The 25230-nt window shown below is 43.8% G+C and overlaps 1 protein-coding gene across 5 annotated transcripts in view; it reads right to left on the bottom strand.

Moving 5' to 3' along the window:
- SH3GL3 (SH3 domain containing GRB2 like 3, endophilin A3) overlaps nt 1-25230 on the bottom strand; it is a 131592-nt gene that overhangs the window by 35094 nt on the left and 71268 nt on the right. For 4 of the 5 annotated variants that reach the window (XR_009355220.1, XR_009355219.1, XM_059179855.1 and 1 more), the window contains exons 2-5: nt 14701-14769; nt 8772-8844; nt 6190-6333; nt 1676-1809 (exon numbers count right to left, since the gene is read on the bottom strand). Coding sequence is in view for 3 of the 5 variants with exons in the window: in XM_059179855.1 (XP_059035838.1) it covers nt 1676-1809; nt 6190-6333; nt 8772-8844; nt 14701-14769 (420 nt within the window). In the remaining 2 variants the exon portion in view is untranslated. Of the gene's footprint in view, nt 1-1675; nt 1810-6189; nt 6334-8771; nt 8845-14700; nt 14770-25230 lie in introns of those variants that run through there. The other variant, XM_059179856.1, reaches the window with a different exon arrangement.

Consider the following 25230-nt stretch of genomic DNA (forward strand, 5'->3'; position numbering starts at 1 on the left):
CCAAGGACAAGAGCACAAGAAGAAATAGTGTATTATATGTCCCAGCCAAGGGGGGGGTCTCTTGTCTTAAGGTTCTGCGTGTGGGAAGGATGTCTTGGTGACCCCACATCCCCAGAATGGCCCTTTTCTCGAGTCATTTGTTCTTCAATAATTTGCCACCACAAACCCCGTCCTGGGCCTTGGGGTCCCAGAAGTGAACAAAGCGGGACTCCTCACCCCGAGGCACTTGGTGCCCAGCAACAGGAGAGAAGCAGGCAGGCTGGAGGCACAGGTGAGCGAAGGCTCAGCCAGGAGGAAACAAAGGCTTCCCAAAATAAAGAGCATCTCAGATCTGAGGTGAGCACTGTGCCAGGAGGGGAGGGAAAGGAGAGAAAGATAAGGAAGAGAGGGACTGCCCACAGCAAAACACGGGCAGAGAGGCTGGGTGGCAGCACTGGGGAGGGATCGGGGGGGGGGGGGGCAGGCCCCAGAGGGAAGGAGAGGCCAGAGAATTGGGGCTAAGGTGGTGGGTCTGTCGTCCACCACCACTGGGCAGCTACAGATGGTCTCCGTCTAAGGCTGCCCTGGGTGTGATGGGGACTGAGCTGGGGGAGGCATGAAGCCCGGAGGCAAGGGCTCCTGGGCGGATGTGTCCAGATGTTAAAGCAAGAGGCCAACAGATAGAAAGGGGAAGAATGGGAGATTCAGGAGAGAGGACGAAGGACATGGCCACGGACTCCAGGGCCCAGTGGAGCCCTGGCTTCAGAGGGCAGGAGGGACACTGTTTTCCTGACATGGACAGGAAAGAGAACCGGGCGAGTGAGGGGTGAGAGGGATACTGGGGGTCAGGGTGCTGAATGTTCCAGGAGTCCCTGAATGTCCGCTTTTTTCTTTCAACCTCCCTAAAGTCCCCTCCATACCCTCCGATTTCCTTACACATCCTAATGCCCATAGAGGCACCTGGGACTCTCCATTCAGGAAATCTGGTTTAGGGCTCAAGCATTTGCCTTTGTCACATGTGATGCTGAGGCTGCTGGTCCAGGGGTCTCCCAAGGAAAGGGAACACCCCCAAGGTTCAAATAACTTCCAAGCTGGCGTGTGCTTGCCTTGAGATCACTCTTGAAGGTGCCTGGAGGCAGGTCCTCAGGGCAGGTCCCTAAAAGGGTGCCAGAAGCCAGCACAGGCTACCCCTCCAGAGCAGAAGTCCCAGCGGGGTAGAAGTCTCGAGGCTGTTTTCGCACATACACAAAAACTCTGCCAAGCAAGCGGCAGGCGATCACTGACTGGTCCCTGAGAGCTCCCGTGCGTGCTCTGGGAGACCATTTCTAACAGTTTTCCAAACAGAAGACGTCAATTCCCAGATACCGATGTCCTTGAGAAGCAGTGAAAAATAATGACTACGGGTCTGGTGCCAAGTATCAAAAGAGAGGACCGAATACGGTATGAACTTGATCATAAAAGTTCTCCTGTGAAGTTATGGTTCATTCTGGTTTGCACTTGTCCTTGGCGTCTAGCCGGCTTCAGTGAGATGCAGAAGGGCGAGCTAAGACCCGGCGAGCCAGGTCAGTGTGGATTACTCTTGCAGCACCACGGCAAGACGAGGCTCTCACCGAATCCCCCCAGAGGCATTCTAATGATTTTAAATACAGACCTCATTTTAAGGAGCAACAGGTAGATTTACAGCTGGAAGACTTACCCCAATCTCTTTTAGATCTTTGTCTTGCAGTAACTGAAGGGGATCAATAAAAGTCTGCTTTACGTTAATATCCAGAGAGTCCTTCACCTCCGCCATGAGCTTCATGGATTCCCCGACTTCTATCAGCGCGTTGCCTTGAACAGAAATTGCAAACAAGAGAGGTTCTTTAGCAGAGAACTCGAGGATAATGGGGGTATTTATCTGATTCCTTCCCAAAAGTTTGTGGATGATGGTGCAAAAAGGTGTCCCCCCCATCGCCCCCCCCCATGGTTGAATCCTGACTCAGGAACAAAAAACAAACAGCCACTGAGGCTCAGAGAGACCAAAGCATTTCCCATTCTGGCCACTAGGTGGCGAAAAACCCCTCTTTAAAAACTGGTATGGGTCTCCCCTGCTTCTTCAAAGTTCAGGCTGAACACCATCGCCTTTCCAAAACACCTACGAAGTACTTGTTTCTGGTAACTGAAAAACAAAACCAAAAAAAAAAAAAGGATTTTTGCCTTTACAAAAAAAAAGCAAAAAGTGAGAACATTCAGCCTTCATTCTGCAGCAAGTTATTAGGGGGCAAGCGTGTACCCCAAGTCATGAGAACAGCACATGGCATCGCAGCATCCAGCCGCCACGGCTCTGAGCTGTGACTGGGAGCGTCTGTGCTTTATCTTGATTTAGCCTGGACATGCCAGACGTGCCCTGAGATCTGAGAAAAGCCTAAGAGAGGTGATTCTGGGGTTCTGGTAACATTCCCGAATTTTTCCACATAAATTAATAGTCATTTCCTCTTTGCTTTACACCACTTTGCTTTACAAAAGGCCTCCTAGGAATGCTCTACTTTCAGAGAGCAGGGAAATCTCGAGTTTAGTGAACTGGCACCTAGGGTTCCTTAGAAGTTGGAGAACAAAATCCCTCTTTGTAAACGATAAAAGGATTCATTCATCAGGGCTAAGTATCGACCAATAAAGGCTACAATAGGAATGAATGAACAAAACCTCCTGTCAGCTTCTAGCTACTAGATCTTGAGGTCACTCCCATATCCTTTAGATGGTTCTAAGACTCCTGACCCCCTCTGATGTCAAAGAAAGCCTGGCAGGGTGACATGGGACAGCCTTTCACCAGGACGGGCACAGTTTGCTCTTGCAACAGGGCCCGGGCCAGCCACACACAGGCTTGGGCAGTAATCGGCAGCTTTTGCCAGATTACGCCCTGGTATCCCGGAGCCAGCTAATCCACCGGAATTTGCAAGCAGGAGTACTGGTGGCTGAGCAGAACAAGGGTAGCAGTTTCTCTTGAAGGCATCTCTGAGACAAGATGTATCAGACCAGACTATTTTTCCTGTATCAGTTCTCCAAATTGACCCTAGAAACATGGAGAGCTTGGGGTCTCTCAACTCTTCACCTAGAAAAAGATCTTAGAGGCCAGCCCAAGAATTTGCATTTCTAGGAAATTCTGACCCCAAGTTGTTGCCCCTACTAGTCCAGCCATGCAAAGTTCATGCACCTGCAAAACAGTGATAGCAATGAAGACTCGCCTCTATTTTTTTTTTTTTTTTAATTAACCAGATAATATATGGTACAGGACCTTGCAAAATACAAGTGGAAACGCTTACTTTAAACTATGGCTAGCCAGGACGCCGTTCTGACCTACTGGTAACTTCATTCCCCCTACATGTCCTTAGCTCAGGCTCCAGAGTCTAAATCTTTCCAAGATAAAGATGAGATACCGCTTCCCAGCCTGGGGATGATCTCCTGCCCAACTAATCAGAAACAGAAGCTACTGTTTCTGGCCCCTCAGCCCCGGAATGTCAAATTCGACTTTGACAGAAACATTTTCAAATGTTTCTCGGGAGACTCCAAAAATTAATTCTCAATATCGGCCGTCACCTTGGACCTGCCGTTCCCTCCCCTGGTTCAGACTTAGTGCGATAGATTCCACGAGGACGTGAGGCTCAGCCTCCACTCACTGAGGCCTCTGTACTTCAGGAAGGTTCTACCATGTGGCCCCGAGAGGAAAGCATCAGACAGTAGTCTCCTCCCCAGAAGAGTAATCAACCTATCTCTTCCTGACGCCCTCCTGTGACCGGCTCTCCTCCTCAACACAAGTTCCCCTACACTGCTGGGGACCTGGGGAGCCAACAGATTGTCAGCCCATCCAGCCCCCTGCCCAGTCGCCGTGGCAGGTGCACAGCAGGACTGGCCTTGGCTGTGAGGGCCTCCCCAGCACCCGCACTGTCCCCTCAACGGGTCTGCCTTCAGGATAAGGAAGAGGCCATCTTGTCCACATTCACCCAGGGAATACAATACGATTCACACTCTACTGCTCTGGAGGATATTGTCACCCCCTGTGACTCATGAATGTTTTAGCCTTTGGGATTTTTTTTTTTTTTTTAAGATTTTGTTAATTCCAAAGAAAGAAGGAGAGCAAGAGAAAGGGCACAAGCGGGGGAGAGAGAAGCAGGCTCCCTGCCAAGCAGGGAGCTTGACGCGGGACTCGATCCCAGGACCCTGAGATCATGACCTGAGCTGAAGTCCGACGCTTAACCAACCGAGCCACCCGTTGCCCCTGGGATTTTTTTTTTTTTTTTAAGTTTTCAGGAGATTTTTCCCCCCGATTTCTTAGATCAGTTACTACAACCAAGTATCTGAATTCTCAATTTCCATTGCCTGCCTTGCTGAATAGCAAAAGTGACAAATTTTCCTAGAAGACGAAATCATTTGAATGTTCAACTCACCTCCAATGTATTAATTTAAAGAAATCTCAATTAAAATGGTTTTTTTTTGTTTTGTTTTTAGCAAAGGAGACTTAAAATAACTCTAGGTTTCATCTGAAAAATAAAAGGGTGAGTATATTCATGAAATGTGTGCAACAAGACAGCAAAGGGAGATTTTAGCTAAGTATATTAAAGTGTACTTTAAAGTTATAACACTTAAAATACAACACTGGATCAAAATAGGGCACAGATCTAGAAAACAAACAAGGCAGGCTAGAAACAAACGTAGAATATAAAAATTTAGTTGTAACAAAATTTCCCTTCATTGGAGGAGAAACACTGAACTTTTCAATAAAGTATTAAAACAATTAGCTATTTGTGAGAAAGCAAAATTAGAACCCAGTTATTGCACAGTATCTTCCTGTTAAACCCAGAAGGTCAGAAATTTAAAGGTAAGAAAAGAAACATGTTTCAAAATAAAAGTATAAACGAACACTTATACAATACGGGGGCAGAGGGTGGAAGTTTTTCTGAACACAATAATGAAGCCGAAAGTCATAAAGGAAGACGTATGAGTCCCACCATGTAAACAGCAAAAATCTCTCTCCGTTTAGGAGATCAGGAACTAAATCCCTGCCGGAGTCTGACTTCATTCACATACAAGCCAGGCAAGGAGCAAATATCCCGACCATGGGAAGAGCTCATGAACCGGGAGGGGAAAAACAAACACCTTAATGAAAAAAGAGGCAAAGGATACACATACCCAACTGACAAAAATGTCTACAAACAGGAAGGAACGCTACCTTACGCGCCATCTAAAAGGTACAGTTAAAGCAGTACTAAGAGATCAATTTCAATATGCTACGCATCCAATTACCAGTTATTTAAAAGTAAACTAAAAAAAATAATCCCCGCAGTTATCAGTTGTGCTGGGGAACAAACACAGTCTCGCTCACTCCTGGCAAGAGTGTGCAGTGGGCTTCCTCTTTCTGGAGAGTTCTCGGGGAGTAAGCTTCAAAAGTCTGCAAAAACAGGCATGCTCTCCACCCAGCAATTTCACGACTCGGGTTTTCATCTAAGAACATAATCTTGGCCATCCCCACAGATCTACCTATGAAAACGATTGTTTAAAATGCTGTGTAAAGTCTTTTTGCGTAAAGAGAAAAACTCTTTAAGTGTCTAATAATTGGGATTGACGGAACGAGCTAGGACATCATGCGTGGATTATTATGCAGCGTTTAGAAACAGTATCGTAGAAGAGGGATTATTTTATGACACGGATCAGGATAGAGTCGATGGGAATAAACAGGTTACAAAATGGTCTAAGGGTATCTATACCACAACCCCACTCGGATTCCTGTAAGGTGCTTGTGAACACAGACGAGAACCAAGACTCTACCCCTAGATGTGTGAGAGTGAGTAACACTGGCATTTATTTTCTTGTATTTTACTCGCTTATATTTTCCAAACTTCCTGTGATGAACATGGAGGACTTGGGTGATATAAAAAAAATAATAATAATAAGTTTGTTAAAATAAAGGCACTGTGGGGGCTGCTGGGTGGCTCCATGGGCTGAATGTCTGACTCTTGGTTTCGGCTCAGGTCGTGATCTCGGGGTTGTGGGATCGAGCCCCATGTCGGGCTCTGGGCTCAGTGGGGAGCCTGCTTGAGGATTCCCTCTCCCTGGGCACCAACCTCTCCCACTCTCTATGTAAATAAATGAATCTTAAAAAAAAAAAAAAAAAAAAGGGCATCGTGCATCACCTACACTCGGCACGGGAGACCCTAGGCCCAGGCGGTGCGCACTCACCAAACGTGGAGCCTTCGCCCAGCTCTTTCCCGTACTTCAGCATACAGTCGCCCAGCAAGCCTTCCGTCTGGGGGTAGCCGGTGGTCTTCACCTGCCCTCGAATCTTCGACACAGTGTTCAGCATTCCTAGCTTAGCTCTGTATGCTTAAAAACATTGTTATTTGTAATTCCTTAAAAGGACAAGGTGAAGCCACAGTCTGTCGCATTGAACCGGGGAGGACAAAACCGAGGCCACCTGGTGGGCAACTTGCACGAGGCCTGGAGCGAGGGACAGGGCCAGTGTGACCGAGTCCGTCTCTCACGGGATTTCCCAGACTCTTTCACCAAGGGGGGTGGTGCTGAGCGCCCAGTTGCGTGGCCGGGATGGAGCACAGGGGACCCGGGCTACCCCGGCCCGTGGGCAGGGTAGGACACCGAAAGGCCTGCCGCGGCCCACACCAAGTTGGGTGCAGACACCAGGGCAGCCAGTCCTTCCTGGGGCCCAACGGATCACGGAGACCAGAACTCCCGAGGTGCCGATGTTTCTGACCACCAGCGGGCCACGAACACCCTCCCTGTGCCCCCAGAATGTGCTCGTCTGATTATATCCAGTATCATTATGAAGGGCTGCTGCTCATTCTGGCTCAGCACAGAGCCAGGAGGAGGAAACAGACCCCCCCCCACCCGGGAGCGGGAGTCTGTGTGTGGATGGTCCCCCGGGTGCGGTCAGGTCCCCAGTCCCCTAGGGAAATGACATGCGGCCACGCTCCTGGACTTCTCTGTGACTCAGGCGGGAAGTGCTTCCTGACCCTGGCTCTGTGGGACGGCCCAGGCCAGCGCAGGCCCTGACGCAGCTCCCTCTGGTTACTGTGAGGCAGAACAGACAAGATGTACTTTGCTGATAAAGTCGGGGCTGAGGTCGGGAAAAGGAAACCATAGCGATACGGCTGAGTCAAGATAGAAAGATGCCCCTAAAAAGGCCGAAATCGTGTTAATAAAGGGTGGGAGAGGGCGCGCCTGCGGTCTCTGGCCGACAGATAGAGCGGCCGGCCTGACCCACGCAGGGACGGAACCCGGACCAATCAGGAGGTACCTACGGGGGGCTGTGACTATGAACTGACCCCACGCTAAGGACTGGGACTTTATCCCACAGGCCTGAGCGTGAAGCGCACACTAGCTTGTGTGTCTGAGATAGCGTTAGGAAGTAAAGGGATCCACTTTTATTTGCTTTGGCTTTAATAATGACATGTTTGTTTTCACGTGTTCTAGACCAGCGCCTCTCAAACTGTAGGCGCATACAAATCCCACAAGGATCCTGGGAAAACGTAAAGTCTGACGCCGGCAGTTTGGGAGGAGCCCGGATTCTGCGTGTTCCCAGTCTCTCAGGGGATGCCGGCCTTTCTGAATCGTGCCCACCTCGGTTCAAAGCCATTGTCCTCCTGGTCCCTGCCCACAAAGGCTTTGCTCTCCTACAGACGACACACATGCACACACACAAACACACACATGCACACGCACAAACACACACACATGCACACACACACCCTTAGCTCCTCCTTCCCACTGTCAGGTTAGAAACCAGAAGGTAGCCGGCATGCGACGGGTCGCGGTGCAGCTGGAAATAACAGAGGCCTCTGTCCAAGCAGACGCGTCCACTGCTGCGCCCCCATCCCTACTCTGCCCCCTTCCAACGTTGCTTCTCTGCGGATGGGATCTTGGTCCAACTTCACGCCACCCCACGATCCAGGAAAACCCCTCGCCAAGAGTAAGCTCTTGCTAAGTATGTGCTGACTGATTTATCCGGAAAAGGAACGTATGTGGCTCACCTCAATCCCGGAGGCGGCCAGAGCAGAGATGTATTTATTATAGTTTTTAAAATTCTAATCACCTATTCGGTCCTAAAGACTTCTACACCCACCAACCTCCCCAGACACGATTTTTATAAAATTTATGTTTTTATATTTTTACTGTTCAGATTCTCAGAGGGTTGTTGGGTCTGTGCTGATTCCCATAGCCAAGGGAATCACAGTCACCACGTGCAAATACTAGATTCCTAAAAGGTCCCTAAAAGGGAAAGGCAGATTTGGCAATGCGCAGAGTTCCAGGCTTGGAGGCCCTGCCCCCTGTCGGTTTCTGGATTTTACAAGAAATCCAGGAAAAACTCATCAAGGGGTACTCGTTCATGACTTCAGAATTAAAATCCTCCTGTGGAAGCAATTTCAAGGGGATATACACCTTCAGAGCAGGAGGACGGGATTTTTTTTTTTTTTTCCTAAAAGAGGAGATGCCTCCATAAGAAAATGTATACAAAATGTTTGCTGGCTCTCAGAAGCAACTCCTCAAAGCTGCCTTCGCTCTGCAGAGCCTTGTGGCTAAGCCCAGCCCCCACCCGAATGAGGTCACTGCAATTCACAGCATTGTCTGTCGGGATTTACTGAAATACCTTGGTCTGGAGGTCTGACTTAAAAAACCCTGAATTTTATTATTTGGATGCAAAAAACGTTGTTTCTAAATTATGTCAGCCATACGTCAAGCAAACATGGGCGATTGATCCGTGAAAACAAATGAACAAGAGAATATTTCAAGACATTTTCTAACTTTACCTGGATTTGGCTGAAGATATTCTGTGGCCTTTGAAAGAATTTCTGCAACAGCTTTATTGGTAATGTCTATTTTCTTTAAAAGAAAAACACATAAAAATGTTGGTAAATGACACAGAATTCACAGAAAGACAGAGGAGTAATATGCATTAATTTGATATTAAGAACACGTTATTATGGTGATTTTAACCTAAATGAATTTCAGCATTTTAGGGGAGAAGCAATTATTTTCTCACTTTAATTCTGGGACAGCTCTTTCTCCCCTTGATGATGGAGAATGAAAAATGATGCATTTTTTTTTCTTTTTAACATCAAGTAAGTATTCACATAGTATCTGGAAAATTCGGACAAGTCATTACACTCCACTCGGTCACTGGATATATGTCCCTCGGGCCAACACTAGGCATGTCTGAACCAAACTTTCCTTATCTGCCGGGTGAACTTGACGCCCATACTCATATAAGGACGCCCTAATAATGACTCACATTAGAAACTGCCACAGTGAATCAACAGTGAAAGAATCCTTCTCACCAGCGGGTCACTAACATAAACACCCAGGTGTTCTGTCAATGCGTTAAGACTGAATCTTTCTTTCCACAAAACCATTCCTGGAGGGAGCCTGGGTGGCTCAGTGGGTTGAGCCTCTGCCTTTGGCTCAGGTCATGATCCCAGGGTCCAAGGATCTAGCCCCGCATCAGGCTCTCTGCTCGGCAGAGAGCCTGCTTCCTCCTCTCTCTCTGCCTGCCTCTCTGCCTACTTGTGATCTCTGTCAAATAAATAAATAAAATATTTAAAAAAAAAATTCCTGGACACCAGCTGCTGGTTAGCCAGCCACTGAATGTGAGAACAGACAATGAGGTTAAATGTACACATTACAATAGCTTTATTTCATACCCTCAATAACCTGAAAGAAAATATAAGGAAAAAGGAGATCCCATTCGTAAGAGCAACTTGGAAATACACAACAATAAGGAATAAATATAATGAGAAATGTACAGTATCTATTTCAAAAACCGTATTTCTAAATGGGAAAGTTTAATTGTACAAAGATGTAAATCCGTCCCCCAAATTAACATGTAAAATGATTTCAAATCTCATCTGAATTATCATTTTTTTCTTTTTTTTTGTTACAACTTAGCAAATTAATATACTAAACATACTGGATTACAAATACAGACCTAAAAACAAAGTGTAAAGGTAATAAATTATACAGCAGTGTATTCTGAAATATGGGGATGGGAAGAATCGTGTAAGCATGACCCAAAATCCGAATGTCTTAAGTGAAAAGACCAAAATTCTGACCCTAAAAAGACTGAACAATGAAAAGACACAGTACACAAGATTCGACAAAATTGGCAAAATGAAAGAGAAAGAAAATTGTACAAGGGACACATGTTAGTATCTCCAAAACACAGAACTCCCACTTAAAGAACAAAACAAACAAAACCCAGCCCAACTAGAAGAGACAAGAACATAAACCAGCAATCCACAAACAGGGAAAAATGCAAGTTCAAACACTTGACAAAATGTCAGAAAAATTGTAAATTAAAAAGGAGATACTTTTCACTCACCAGATTGGCCAAAAAAAATTTTTTTTAATTGATTTGTCCCAATATCAGGTGTGATACAGCTGTGGGGAGAATGGGCCCTTTCACGCACAGAGTGCGAGACAGAATCAGCTTCTGGAGATGAAGGAGATGGCGTTATCATCAGTAGTAATGGGCGTATCAGTGTCACTCTTGGACTTCCAGAAATTTATCATCTGGAAACACGCCAGCAAAGTGCAATTATGTAAAAGGATGTTAGACCATTTTATATCGTATTGAAAACTGACACCAACTTGAATGACAAGCAGTAAGAGACTGATTGGATCAATCGTGAAACATCCAAATAAAGGAATATTTAATCATCAGAGAGAAAATATAGGGGAGCCCCATGGGTACTAGCGAGATGCCCAGAGCGCATCGTCAGGGGAAAAGCAAGTTGTAGAGTGATCTGTAATACAAGAAATTCATTTTCGTAACTCAAAAAAAAAAACGCTTTGGCCAGGGTCCGAAGCTTTCAACCAAGTCCGCTCTCGATCAGCTTGAAGCTCTAGTTGTTCCCCATCGCTGAAGGCCTCAACGCGGGGCCCCGGGAAGGTTTAACGGGACAGCATGTAAATGACGAGGCCACGAATCACGCTCGTCTTATGCACACGTGCCTACGTGCACGGGGCCTCGTAACACGTTCTCTAAGCTTTGAGATCCCTTCAGTGTGTCCGATTGCTTAGAAGTGTTTGAGAGGAAATGCTGAAGAGAACAGGATCACCTAAATGTTTACGTTTTACTAGAGTTTCAAGAAATGCAAGTTCTTAGGAAAACTCTGTTTTAAATTTGACGTGACGTTGGAGCAAATTCCATGCGTCGCTTTTGTGATTCTAGATGTCTGCAATGTGCAAGGGCATCGGCTTGAGTCAGTGAAGATAAACGTGTAAGGGTTTAATCTGTTAAACCTATGACTTCCAAGAACCTAAAATGAAGAGTAACCGAAGACGATCACCGTTTTTGTGCCGAAATTACTAAATTTATAAATGAGGGTCATCGGTTCAGCTTAAGTTTAAGAAAAACTAGGTTTTAGATTTATAAACTTTTTCAAGTCTCCTATTAATTAAGACACAGCTCAGCATGTTCCTTTCCACGTATCCAACCTTGTTTAGACATGAAAAGCCACCAGGAAGCTAGCTTTCATCTCTGAAGGGTGACCCTGAGATCTGTGGGCAGGGCTCCTTTCTGCTTGAGATCCTTTTCTATCTTTTGGGGGAGGGGGGGAAAGCCAAGAAACAAATGGTCAGAGTCAGAGGCCTGGTGTGCACAGACAGAGCTGCTTCCAGAACGTCGGAACTGGGAATCAGACAGCAGCTTCCAGAACGTGCCAGCAGTCAGAACTGGGAATTAACCCTTTACAAACTGAAGGAGATGCCCACGAACCACACCGGCAGATACGGGCAATGAAGATGAACACCGAAAAAAAAAAAAAAATCCATGCAGTTTAAAAACAAACAAACAAACAAAAATTAAGCAAAGTCTCCCTCCTAGAATAACTGGGGATCTTGTGGGCAGGGGGAAATGTTCAGGCCACGAGATGCTATGCAATGTCTGCGGCTAGCCGTCAGGATGAACGGGGGAAAGTAAAAATCAGTTTTGTAAAGTCTACCTAGTACAAAGGCACCTTTGCCCACTGATTAAATCTGGAGTTTCCTTCCAATGTGGGCAGGGAACGTGCCCCTGTGGCGCCCCGAAGCCCACGCCACAGACTCTTCCAGGCCTCGGCCTGGGCTGGAGAGCTGCAAACAGCCCTGGTTTCAATGGCTGTTCATGATATTCTATTTTTTAAATTATTTTTAAAAAGAATCCACCAAAAAAAAAAAAAAAAAAAAAAAGAATCCATACCTGTCACTCTATCATCTTATTCCTTACGCAATCTGTCTTACCCTTCTCTCTCTCAGTCACACTTGGTGGAGGAGGCTTTTTGAAAAAAAAAAGGGGGGAGGTCTTGGTTTTATTCATTGGTTCTTCTATTTTGTTGTTATTGTTTCCTATTTTATTAATCCCTCATTTATCCATATTGATTTCTTCCTTCTACCTAAAGTGATTTAATTTGCTGTTACAGTCCTAGCTTCTTGACTTAAATGATTTATTCATTTTCTTCATTTATTTTCTATTAAGTGTTTTTAAGATGTAGTGTTATACCACAGGTTCTGATATATAGAATTCTGTCTCTTGTGCCTAAATGATCCTTGATTTTACTTTTCATTTCTTCTTTAACAATTTTTATACATTTTTAAATTTCTAAACATCTAGAATTGGGAATGTATACCTTCCTTATAGTCCTGTATTCTATGATTTTACCCTGGGAATTCTTTTTTTTTTTTTTTTTAAAGTTTTTTTCTGGAGCCTAACATATGATTATTTAAAGGGACTTAAAAAGAATACAGATTCTCAATTTGAGGAATGTAGACTTCTGTATCTATTTATAATATAATCAAAACTACTAATTATATTTTATACTAACTGCCTATGAGTCAATCTATTATTATCAACTCTATCTATTATTCATGAGAGGTATGTGAACTCTTCTACTCTGGATTTGTCCATTTTCCATGTATTTCTGACAACTTTTCCCTTATGTATTTAGATGCCATGTTATGTGGTGCATAATGGTTCATAACTATCACAATTTTCTGATAGAATGCATGACTGCATCTTTTTCACATAATTTTTAAAAGATTTACTTATTTTAGAGAGACCGAGCAAGCAGGGGGAGGGGCAGAGAGAGAGAGAGAGAGAGAGAGAGAATCCTCAAGCAGACGCCCAGCTGAGCACAGAGCCTGATGAGGGGCCCAATCCCAGGAGCCTGAGATCATGACCTGAGCTAAAATCAAGAGTCAGCTGCAGCTGCTTTAACCGACTGAGCTACCCAGGTGGCCCCCTTTTCATAACTTTTTCCACTTAGTGGGGTTTTTTTCCATCAAATTTCACTTTGACTTTACTATTCATCCTCCACTTCCATATGGCTAGGATTTGTCTTGGAGTATCTCCTCCATTCCTTTGTCATTTCTGTGCCTTGTTTTAGGGGGATCGGATACTATCTAATTAATCTCTTCCAGAAAGTCCTTAAAATTTCTGGCCACACGTTAGATATCTCCATGCTTTTCACTGCTGTAAGAAAACAAATGGATTTTATTTTTATATTTCTCCTGTCGCTCACTGGGGTTTTAGGAAGAAAAAATTGTAGTTTCATCCGAAAATACAATTGCGGAGATGTGTTTTGATGTGTTTTTCAATTTGACATTTAAACTGGGTCATTTTGTTAGTAAGAAAGTTACACATGACATCCTTATATACCAAGGGATTTTTAAAAGTAATTTCAGGTATGCCAATGATGTTAAAATATTTCTGTGTTTTTCAATTAATCAGAAATTAAGTTTTTTCAAAAGCAAAACAACGTGAGCTTTTCCTCTCAAAGCATTAACATTTCTAGAAACGTAACAGTGCGCACCCAGAAAGGACAGTGTGGCCAGGGCTGGGTGTCCTGACGACAGGAACCCTCCAAGTCACGGCCTGGGACTGAACCTCCTCCCCCACATCTGATGACAGCTCTGCAACCTGCTCTGTGCGGTGTTCTAGATTCGACATCTGAGGATAGATGCTTTGTTTCTGTCCGCCCTCTCTCATCTGGGGAGTCTCATTATTAAAACAAGGCTATTTTCAAAGGGCTCAAGACCAAGGGGAAGGCAACTGGGGACGCTGGTAACTGCTAGGTCCTAGTTCTCCCTCCGCCTCAGCCATTCCACAGCTGACCAGCAAACAGGTGAAGGGACAGAGATTTTACAATCTTCCTTTGGAGGGTGTTATACTCATTTCTATAACAAGATCATATTTTCCTAAATGCTTTCAAACACCTAATTTTTTTTGCATAATAATTTCTTTTGTATCCATGTGAGGCAGGCAGGGCACACGTTATCTAACTTGTGTCACTGGTCGGAAAAGATGAAAGTGCTTATCCACGTTCACACTGCTGGTCCCAGCGACAGAACCCAGATAAACGTTATCTGTCACGCAGCTTCTGCAACACATGGGAACAGAGCCAGAGTCTTCCACATGGTCCATCGTTATGCATTTGAAGGGTCTCATCCCAGAAATACATTTTGATTTTCCAGATACATTATCACAATTACGTGGGTCTTTTTCTTGCAGTAACTGCCAAGACTGACCATGTTTTGAACATTCTGACTTTCGTCCACTAGAGGGAACCAACTAGCCACGGCCCAGCTCACATCAACGGGTCTTCACATCCCAGGTTCCCACTAACAGCCTTAACATCATCAGTACATCTCACATGAGGATGAAAATCAAATTTGTAATACAACTGCATTAGCATGCTCTCTTACCCTCTCCATGTCAAGAAATTCGTCATCTAGTTTCGTTCCTTCGACGCCACTTATTTTTTCACTAAACAGCTGCAGAAATAAACAGAAGTTAACTGCATTGTACAATCTGTTATCATAGTTTGACTCAATTCTCTACAAACAAAAACAAAAACAAAAAGCTCATGTTCAGCTTGTTGCATTTTTTTTTTTTTGAACCAAGTCCTCTAAAGAAAATTGTTGGAAGAAGGAACCGAACCAAAGGACACGAGAATATGTCTATTTCTCACTCACGCAACAGATATTAATTGAGCACCTACTGTGTACTTTACATACAGTATGTATGTAAAAGTAAAGTATATAAAGTATGTAAAAGTAAAGTATATAAAGTAAAGTACTTTACTGTTTGTAAAGTACACAGTAGGTGTTCTAGTAGAAACACAGATAAATAAGATCCTTACATAGGAACCTACAGTTCAGCAGAAGACATAATACGTGCACACTCAACTGAACTACAAGGGAGGAAAAATCCGGACAAAACAGTGCTGGGTACGAATCACTGTAAACATACCAAGTAACAGGCATTTTGGTGATCACAGGATTCTGGGAGCCCAAAGTGCGGGAGAGAAGGGGGGACATCCAGGACCTGTTTCCTACAAAGCTTGGCATTTGAGCTGCCCATTTAAGGATAAGGGACATTTCAATAGGCAGCACTGAACGAGTCTCGCAGCATAAGGCAGTGCAAAAAAACACCCCGAGACGGCAATGTGTAGGACACGGTTTTACCACCATGCCCCTCTGGCATTTAGACCAGATAATGCTCTGTTGCGAGAGGCTGTCCTGGGCATTGCCGACGAGTTAACATCATCCCTGGCCTCCACCCACTCAATCCGACAGCACACACAGACATGCGTGGGGACAACCAGGAACGTCGCTAGATGACTCAGACTCTCTCACTGGTAGAGGGCAAATGTGTTCGAGAAACAGCAGGACATTTGGTTTGACTACAATGACTAGTGATCGAGGGAGAATGGGAGAAAACAGATGCCGCAAGTTAGAGAGGGCAGATCACACAAATTCTCAAATGCCAAGCAAAAAGGTATGCCGCAGAAGTCCCTAAATATTCTGTGTCCAACACAGTGTATGTACTCAGAGAACCCTTTTAGCAAAGGGAGTCTGGCCCCAGCGTGGGCTGCATTACAGAACAAGGAGGGGGGCTGAAAATAAGGGAAATCGCTTTCTTTTTCTTTTTTTTTTTTTTTAAGATTTTATTTATTTATTTGACAGACAGAGATCACAAGGAGGCAGAGAGGCAGGCAGAGAGAGAGGAGGAAGCAGGCTCCCCGCTGAGCAGAGAGCCCGATGCGGGACTCGATCCCAGGACCCTGAGATCATGACCTGAGCTGAAGGCAGAGGCTTAACCCACTGAGCCACCCAGGCGCCCCGGTAAATCGCGTTCTTTAGAAAAGCACAGCAACATGATCTGCTTATACCTTTAAAATATTTCTGTGAATTTAAAAATCAGTAGTACAGCAGGGGAGGGGTTTCCCATCAATTAATGGTCAAAGGATCGCAGGTTTTTTAATGTCAGTGCGACTTTCTGCTGCTATTCCCACTGGGACTGCAAATACAGCATTCCTCTTTAATAGGAGGAGTGAAGGTGCAGACACAGCAGGTAACTTACACTCGAGGTGGGAGGAGGAATTATCTGGATGGAGTCCTTAGGGGAAGAATGAACAATGGCCATGATTTTTTATCTTCCCTGTAGCTATGTCTTTGCAGCTTCTCCTGGCCAGAGTTGGAGTCTACCTACCCCACCCTGAGTCTGGACTTGACACTCGTTTTGAACCACAGACAGAAACGGAGGCCTTTGCAGATCTGGCATGCTCTCAGTCATTCTCTTGAAACCCCGCTGCCACCACGTGAACAGGCCTGGGCTAATTAGCTGGGTGGTGACAGACAAGTGGCCCGAACACTCCCCTCAGGACAACCAGGCCATCCCTGGGATCAGAGCCCCTAGTTGGTCTGGCAGCTGACAGCAGGCACAGGACAAAGCCCTGGGAATGGACTTAAAGAGATGCTGATTGTTTGACATGAAACACTGGAGTGCTTTGTTACACAACAAAAGCTAGCTGATACACTCACAACAGCTCTGTTTCTCAGCCTCAGTACGGAGGTCACAGGTGAGTCTGCCAATGCCCTGATACAAGGTATAACCTTCCACAGAGACGAGACAGAATCCCAGGGCCACACGCTCAGTGGCATTTACGTGGGAGTCTCCATCAATTAGGTCTCCCAAACACCTTTTTGTCTAGTAGTGAGACCATTTAAAATATTAGTTCTTGGGGCGCCTGGATGGCTCAGTGGGTTAAGCCTCTGCCTTCAGCTCAGGTCATGATCTCAGGGTCCTGGGATCGAGCCTCGCATCGGGCTCTCTGCTCAGCGGTGAGCCTGCTTCCCCCTCTCTCTGCCTGCCTCTCTGCCTACTTGTGATCTCTCTCTTTCTCTGTCAAATAAATAAATAAAATCTTTTAAAAAAAAATATTAGTTCTTAACTTTGGAGGTAACACTCTGAGACTCCAGTGAAAGTTACACAACCACACCCCAGGAGAAACACTCCTTTTCCTGCATGGTAGATGCCAAAGTGGCCACGGGGCCTTGTAGCTCCTCCCACTGAGAAGCGCCTCTATTTCTCTCCCCACTGACTAGCTTGTGTCAACAGAACAGAAAGTAACAGGCCTTAATAGGTTCATTATAGCTACGAAGTGGCGGTGTCGATACTTCTGGCCCCGCTCCGAGCTCCACCGTAACCATGAGCCTGAGCTACCATGTTGGAGAACGAAGGCCACTCAGAGCAGAGAGAAGCCTTCCCAGCTGAGCCCTCTCGTGCTCCAAACCTCCAGCTGACTGGGCAGCTGACTGCCAGCAGAGGGATCAGTGCAAGCCCAGCTGAGGTCAGCCAGACCAACAGACCTCCCCGGTGAGTCCCGCCCAAATCACAGACCCACAAAATGGTGACAAGTTTTTGTTTTTGAGTCACTATGTATTGAGGCGGTTTGTTCCAAAGCAAAAGAATTGATACAGTTGCCTATAATTTCAGAGGGTTACCGTAACCCCTCTGCAGAAGCCCACTCTAGATCCCTGTTTTAAAATACCCATTTGAAAAGCTCCTTAGCACTGACAGGCAGACCCAAAACATCCTTAATCTGAATCCGTTTTACTGGTTCAGGTTCTACCTGTTCTACTTTCAGAAAGCAGAGTGTCTAATAGAAGGAGGAGTGTTCTGCTTTTAAGAACAAAAAATAGTGAGATTAATATTCCTGTGTTTGAAGAGAGATGATAATATAGGACGGTTTTCAACATGAGTCCCAGGTAAGCATCATGATCAATCTTCTGTTTTTTCTGAAGTGCCCCAGTGGTGCTCAGCTGTTTGAGAAAGTCAGTATAAATACGCATTTGGTATCCGCTCCTTAGATGATCTATTGATACTTGATACTTAATCACTCAAAGAATATGGCTGAGCACCTCCTATGTACAAGGCACCATAATTAGAACATGCAGATAGAGACGAAAAAGACAAGCATGGTCCCTAAGGGCTCTTGACCTCATTAAGGAGTTACAGAAACTGGGGTTCTATTTCTTGTAAGTGTTAGAAACTAAACAGAAATGCTTGAGCTCCTACTACTAGTGAAGATAACTAGAAAAATTCAACTCCAATACATCCCCTCTGAATACAGAGCAATGATAGATTAAATATCCCCCAAAAAGGAACCATTAAGACAAGCAATGCTTTAACAACAGAATCGATTTTTGTCATGGACCAGAAAAGGAACAGAGAAACAAAACATGATGGGCAGAGTTGAAGTCTCGGTTGTGCTGGTGTCTTGTCAGCCACAGGCTCTGGTGGCCAGTAGTCTAGCTCTTGTTGGGTAAAATGGTCTCTACAAGTTCCCCGTGAGACAAGAGCCCAGAATCAGGTTCTGCTTAAAACCAGGGGATGGGGAGGGAAGGGAAGTTGGAAAAAACATCCATATGCAAACCACTGTCTGAGGTTGGTACCTTTGGCAATCTGTGGGCCCATGGAGACTGGAGAGCAAAGAAGCAATTGGGTCACCCCCAGCTCTCTGGCTAGACCAAGGTACCACCAATATCACCAGAGACCAGAAACCACACTTCCATGGGAAGCCAGGCAGAAGACCTCACAACCACCAGAGAGAAGTGAGCAAAGACGGGATAAGAGTAACAAAAAGACACCCTCCCCAGTAAAAATTAAGCACAGAAATCTAAATTCTAGGGCACAAGGCTAAATCTAACACCAAGTAAGAAAGCCAACAAAATCATAGATCATGACGTGAATTCACGTCCAGTGAACACCATGAAACAATAGGACAGAAAGCTTGTGTGTATGCTAATGATGTCATCAACATGATAAATGAAGAAACAATGTCTACTAAGGAAGAGAAAGCAATTACACAGAAGGGAAATTGTACAAATTGCTATTAAAAATTAGAAATCTTGGAAACCAAAAACAATAATCATGAAAACAAAAAATTCAATAAATGGGATAAAGTCCAGACTGGACACAACCAGAGAGAAAACTGGTAAACCACAAAATATCACTAAAGAATGTATGGAGAAAACAAAAAATTTCAAAGGAAAAGATCTTTTTTTTAAAGAAAATATATGAAATATCAGTTTAGAGAATAAGATCTATCAGATACGGACTCCAGAAAAAAGGATAGACTATAAGAGACTCAGTATTTTAAGAGTTAATAAGCTCTGCTGGGTTTTTTGTTGTTGTTGTTGTTCTTGTGGTTTTGTTGTTGTTGTTGTTGTTTACACAACTGAAAGAAGGCGTGAGTCCACAGTTTGGACGTATACTCAAATGCTAAGCAAGGTACATATTAATTTGCACGTCAAGATTTCGAGAATAAACAATTCTAAAACTCCCACAGGGGGAATAAAGCCACAATTAGATTCACAGCAGATTTCTCTTCAGCAACACCAGATTCCAGGAGGCAATGGAAGATCAGTATCAACGTGCTAAGAAATGTGAAAACCTAGGATTTTGTGTCTCCCTCAACTGTTATTTAAAAAGTAAACAAAACAAAGACCTATTCAGACAGACCATTTGTTTCTAATAAGAGTAATGTTAACGTACTTCACCAAAGAGATAAAAGTTGATCCATGACGGAAGGTATGAACTGCAAGAAACAATAGTGAGAACAGAAACTGATTCACGATGGTGGCATATACAACCGCAGACTAAAAACAAACAAGCAAAAACAAGTCTGTGAGTTCACAAAAGGGTAATGTTATAACCATAAGCAGTAATAAGATGGGAGGGGGAGGGGGCCCAGCGGATATTCTGAGCACAGTAAGGTTCCTTTATGTTCAGGAGGAAGTGGGAAATGGACATCACTTTAAACACTGTCAAAACTATAAGTGAGAATCTGTGTTACATAATTAATCGTAACTACTAAAAGCATAAAACAATAATATACATACAGTACTATTCGTGTTATAACATAGTTTACACACCAGTGCGTTGGTTGGAAAACCGCTGTTTTCCAATCCAAACAAAACAAAACAAGGAAAGAAGTTTGGCACGGTGGGGGCGGCGGGGCACAGAACAAAGGGGATTACAAAATGGAAACCACAATATAAGACGGTAATAAATCCAAATACTATTGTCCATGTAAATGATTAAATTCAACACGTTAAAGGATAAATAAAGTAGATTATTTTTTATTTTTTATTTTTTATTTTTTTTTTAGTAATCTCTCCACCCAACGTGGGGCTTGAACTCACGACCCCTAGATCAGGAGTCATGTGCCTACAGACTGAACCAGCCAGGTGCCCCAGATTTTTTAAATCCAGCTACATGTGGCCTCTATGAGACACACATAAAATATAACTGAAAATGAGTAGTAGATAAGTTATAACTACTAGGAAAATGCTGATTAAAAATAAGTTGGTAACAACAGCATCAGACAAAAAAAGACTTTAAGGCAAAGCACTAGTAAGTACAGAGAACCGATCTAATAATAAAAGGAGAAAGCCACCAAAATTCTGTTACAATAATGACCCACCTAATAGCATAGCTTCAAAAAACTAGTAATAAAGCAAAAAAAAAAAAAAAAAAAAAAAAGAAAGAACGAACGAAAAGAAAAGAAATAAAAGAAGTCCACAATCATAGCAGATTTCAATACAAATGTATCAGGAAACTGACGGCCCAAATGTGAATTAAAAAAAAAAAAAAATCTTGGAAGGAATATAAGTGATCTGGAAGACCAACCTTGATCAAATAAGAACATATATACCTGCCCTTCCAGCCAATAAAGAGAAAAATGTATATTCTCTGCAAGTAAAAACAGAACATTAGAAAAACTGACCACTTACTAGGTCACAAAATCAGCCAACACTATATAGAACATTTTGTTTTTTAATTTTACCACCATGCCATTCAATTAGAAATCAATAATAAAAATAAATAAGTCAGTATAAAATTTTTGAATTTGGTCCTAATTGACAATGAATGATAAAAGAAGCCCTAAAAGAAATTAATTTTTTTAAATTTAACAATAAAAATAGTATCCATCAAAACCTGTGTGGGATGTGGCAAGAACGATATGTAGAAATCAATGAATTACCTTAAATTCACCCACATGAAAAGTCACTTCAACTTAATATTTCAAACATTAGTGACACAACGTCATTCAGTCTAATTCCCTAAGTATCTGGAAGTCCGCTGACTACATCCATATGCCAGAGATACCGAGGTCACGCCACATGCTTGTGGGCCCACTGAGAAGCAGAAGTCGATGGCCAGGATATGGTAAGTACTCACCCAAAACACAGATGCAGAATTTGCTATTAGAGCTCGGATGGAAGGAAGCAAATCATACAGATGAGGAGGGGCCAAGAATGTTCTAGAACAGGGCCTAGAAGGCTACATGGACAGCACCCAGGAGACCAGAAAAGAAGTGGCATTTCATTACTTAGGATAGGAGGGCATTAAGGAGAGAGCGCAGTGATCCAAATGGATAACTGATAGGAAAATGAACACCCAAGCACAGGGGCAGGGGCCAGACCCTGAGGCTGAACTTAATCCTTCAAGCAGTGGAGACGTTCAAGCAGGTGAGTGGTATGATCAGGTCTGTCCTTCAGCCAGGAAGATCACCCGAGTGGCCCCAGGACAACACTCGGGACAGGCACCTGAGAGCGGGCAGGGACCATCCACTAGGAAATCCTAAGGGACATCCACGTGAAGGGGTGGACTGGGGGAAAGGTGTCAAAATTTCACTCTGAAACTCTGCCGGCTACCTTCTTCGACGTCATATGCCAGTTGCCCTCGCCTAGTCATCTGCCCCATCACAAACAGCAGTGTCCGACCTGGGCTCGACAGACAGGAGATACGAATGTGAAACACACACCTGGGGCCAATCCGCGTGGTTCCCACAGTCCACGCCCACACCCCGCCCTGTGAAAAAGACCACGCAGCAAACTAGGCATCTCTGGGGTGCCCTGGTCCTATGGTCAGAGACAGAAGCCTACTTGCCATCCTCTAATTTTGCCAGGAACAGGAAAACAAAAGGAGCATTTTCAAAGACCACAGGGAACACTGATATAAAAGAAATTTATCTGGGAAATAAAGGTTTTGCCTTGCTTTTCAGCCAGACCCAGCAGGGGGAGGGGGAGGCTGAGTGGGAAAAGTTAACACAGCCTTGGCCTTCTTCTTGGGCAAATAATCTGTTTTCAAAGAAACCTTGGCTTCTCCACCTTCTTCCCTTTAATGAAGCAAGAAATTAAATGGCCAGAGAGTCTGAACCTAGGAAAAAATGTAAAAAAGCAAGGGTAAATTAGGAAGGGCTCCAGAATAGTATCCTCTAACCAGTGTGCCACGAAATGCAGACTGCCCAAATGAATAGCTCCTTGGCCATACAAACTGGAAATACTGGGATTAACCAAATAGGGAGATTTCTTTACCAAAACATTTTCAGAGACTTCAATGAGGAAATGGCATTGTGGATTTCCAAGGGGCTGCCTATGAGAGGTAGAATTTCCCACCCTTACCTGGTCATGGGAGATGTCTCATACAAGGAAAAAATCTTAGATTTCTGAGAAGTCTACTTGGAGAAGTCCTGCACCAAAATGTCACCCCCATTGGCTCCCTGAGTTCTCTCTCCCCCTCCCCCTCCCGCCCCAACCTATTAGCAGTCCTACTCTGCTTTGTCAGCCCTGGAAAATAGGGCAATGTGCAATTACAAATACAAACAAGTAAGGTTATTTTAAGTCATTAACATCAGGGGAAGATGAGGAAAGGGTAGAAGTGAGCTCTCTGTACTAGTTTTGCGACTTTTCTGAGTCTCAAGTTATTTCAAAATTTAAGTTAAAAAAAAAATCTCTGAAGGCTTCCGAAAGCAACCCAGGCAGTCAGGATCTGAGAAGCCAAAATCATGAAGAGGACAACGACGCACCGAGAGAGCCATGCATTTACAGCTGCTTTTGCTCTTTGGAGAAAAATGTCTGCCTGACAACACAGGACGTAAAGGCTGAGCAGAAAGCATCAGCAAGAACTTGCAGAAGTCCCCTTGGACTGGGGAGGGGAAAACCAGAGTGCACTGTAACCAAGGAAACCGAGACAGAAGAGGCCAAAATCCCAGGAACATAAAGCAGTGACTATAACACGTTATGTGCCATTTCCTCTCGAGGCTTCTGACGATTCCTCAGCTGCGTACATGCGAGGCGAGATGCTAAGATACCAGTGTGAAGAGGCTGCTAGAAGGCCGAACATTGAGGTGGAGAGTTCTGCAGTATCCCAGTCACCAAGAGACAAAACTGGAGTACAGGACTCCCTTTCCCCTCATTGTTGTCGGAATAAAACTAAATCCTCCCTGGAGGAAGATAACATCACCCAGATGTCAGTAAAATAATAATTTTTTAGAAAGCATCTGGTATACCAGGAGACCGAACAACAACAAAAAATTGAAACTAAATTTATTTACTTTTTTAAAAGTAAGCTCTATGCCCAACGTGGGATTTGAAGTAAACTCTAAGATTGAGTCACATGCTTTAGCAACTGAGCCAGCCAGGTGTCCCCAAACTAAATTAAAAAAAAAAAAAATCTAATATGTAATCCCAAATTGACATTAGAAATTATCTTCAAAATTGGGGCGCCTGGGTGGCTTAGTCAATTAAGCATCTATCTGCCTTGGTTCAGGTCATGGTTTCAGGGTCCCGGGTTGGAACCCCACACTGGGCTCTCTGCTCCACGGGGAAACTGCTTCTCCCTCTGTCGCTGGCCCTCCCCTCCGTTCATGCTCACTTACAAATAAATAAAATCTTTTTTTAAAAAGGAAATTATCTTCATGATAATTATGATTACCTATGTTCAAAAAAATAGAAGACAAAGTTAAATTCTACCAGAAAACATTCTAGAAGAGTAAAAATGGAAATGGGTAGAAGAAAAATGCAGTAATGGAAATTCAGAATTCAACAGCTAGATTTAATAACAATTAGACACTGAAAAGAGAGTATATGGACAGTGGAAGATAAAGCACTGGAAAATAGGTTGAAACATAATGGGAAAGACGACTAAAAATACACACACAAAAAAGACATTACAAACATAAAAGACGCAGTAGAAACACCTAACATAAGTGTATTTTACAGTTCCAGAAGGAGGGGACAGAGAAATTGAAAAGAAGCAGTATTTGAAGAGATGATGGACAAGAATTGCTCAATATAGTCAAAAGACACCAAACCACAAATTAAAGCTCTTCTGTGAATCTCAAGCAGGATAAATATGAAGAAACACATACTTGGAACAAGTCTTTTGTTGAAGACTGAAGATGGAAAAACTTAAAGAAAAAAATACACCAAAAAAGCAACAAAAAGATTGTGAGCTGACAATGCTACAGAAATCACAGCACAGGGGCCCCTGGGTTGCTCAGGGGGTTTAGCCTTTGCCTTCTTCTCAGGTCATGATCTCAGGGTCCTGGGATCGAGCCCTGCATTGGGCTCTCTGCTCAGCGGGGAGCCTGCTCCCCCCCAACCCTGCCTACTTGTGATCTCTGTCAAATAAATCAATCTTAAAAAAAAAAAAAAGAAAGAAATCACAGCACAGCTACAAGACAATAAAAATCACAACTTTTAATGCTGATAGAAATTATCTGCCAACCTAAAATTCCATTCTCAGTGAATACACCCTTCATAAAGGAAGGCAAAATTTTAAAAATATTCAGAGGAAAGAATTGGGAGAATTTTTCATGGACAGACACACACACCAAAAGAAGCACTAAAGGGAGTTCTTGAAATAAAAGAAAAACATCCCAGATGGAAATAAGGAAATACAGTAGGAAATGAAGAGAACCAGAAAGAGAAATCTAAATGAATACTGACAGCTTAAAACAGTATCTTGTGAGGTTTTAAATATATGTGAAATTTTGAAACATGAACACAATGGCACAGAAGTCACCACTAAAGAGGTAGCAATAAATTGTTAATGGGTCTTTTATTGCTTGGATGTTTTAAAGTACTAATTTAAGAAAG

This window comes from Mustela lutreola, chromosome 7 (genome assembly GCF_030435805.1).
Source record: "Mustela lutreola isolate mMusLut2 chromosome 7, mMusLut2.pri, whole genome shotgun sequence".
Lineage (NCBI taxonomy): Eukaryota > Metazoa > Chordata > Mammalia > Carnivora > Mustelidae > Mustela > Mustela lutreola.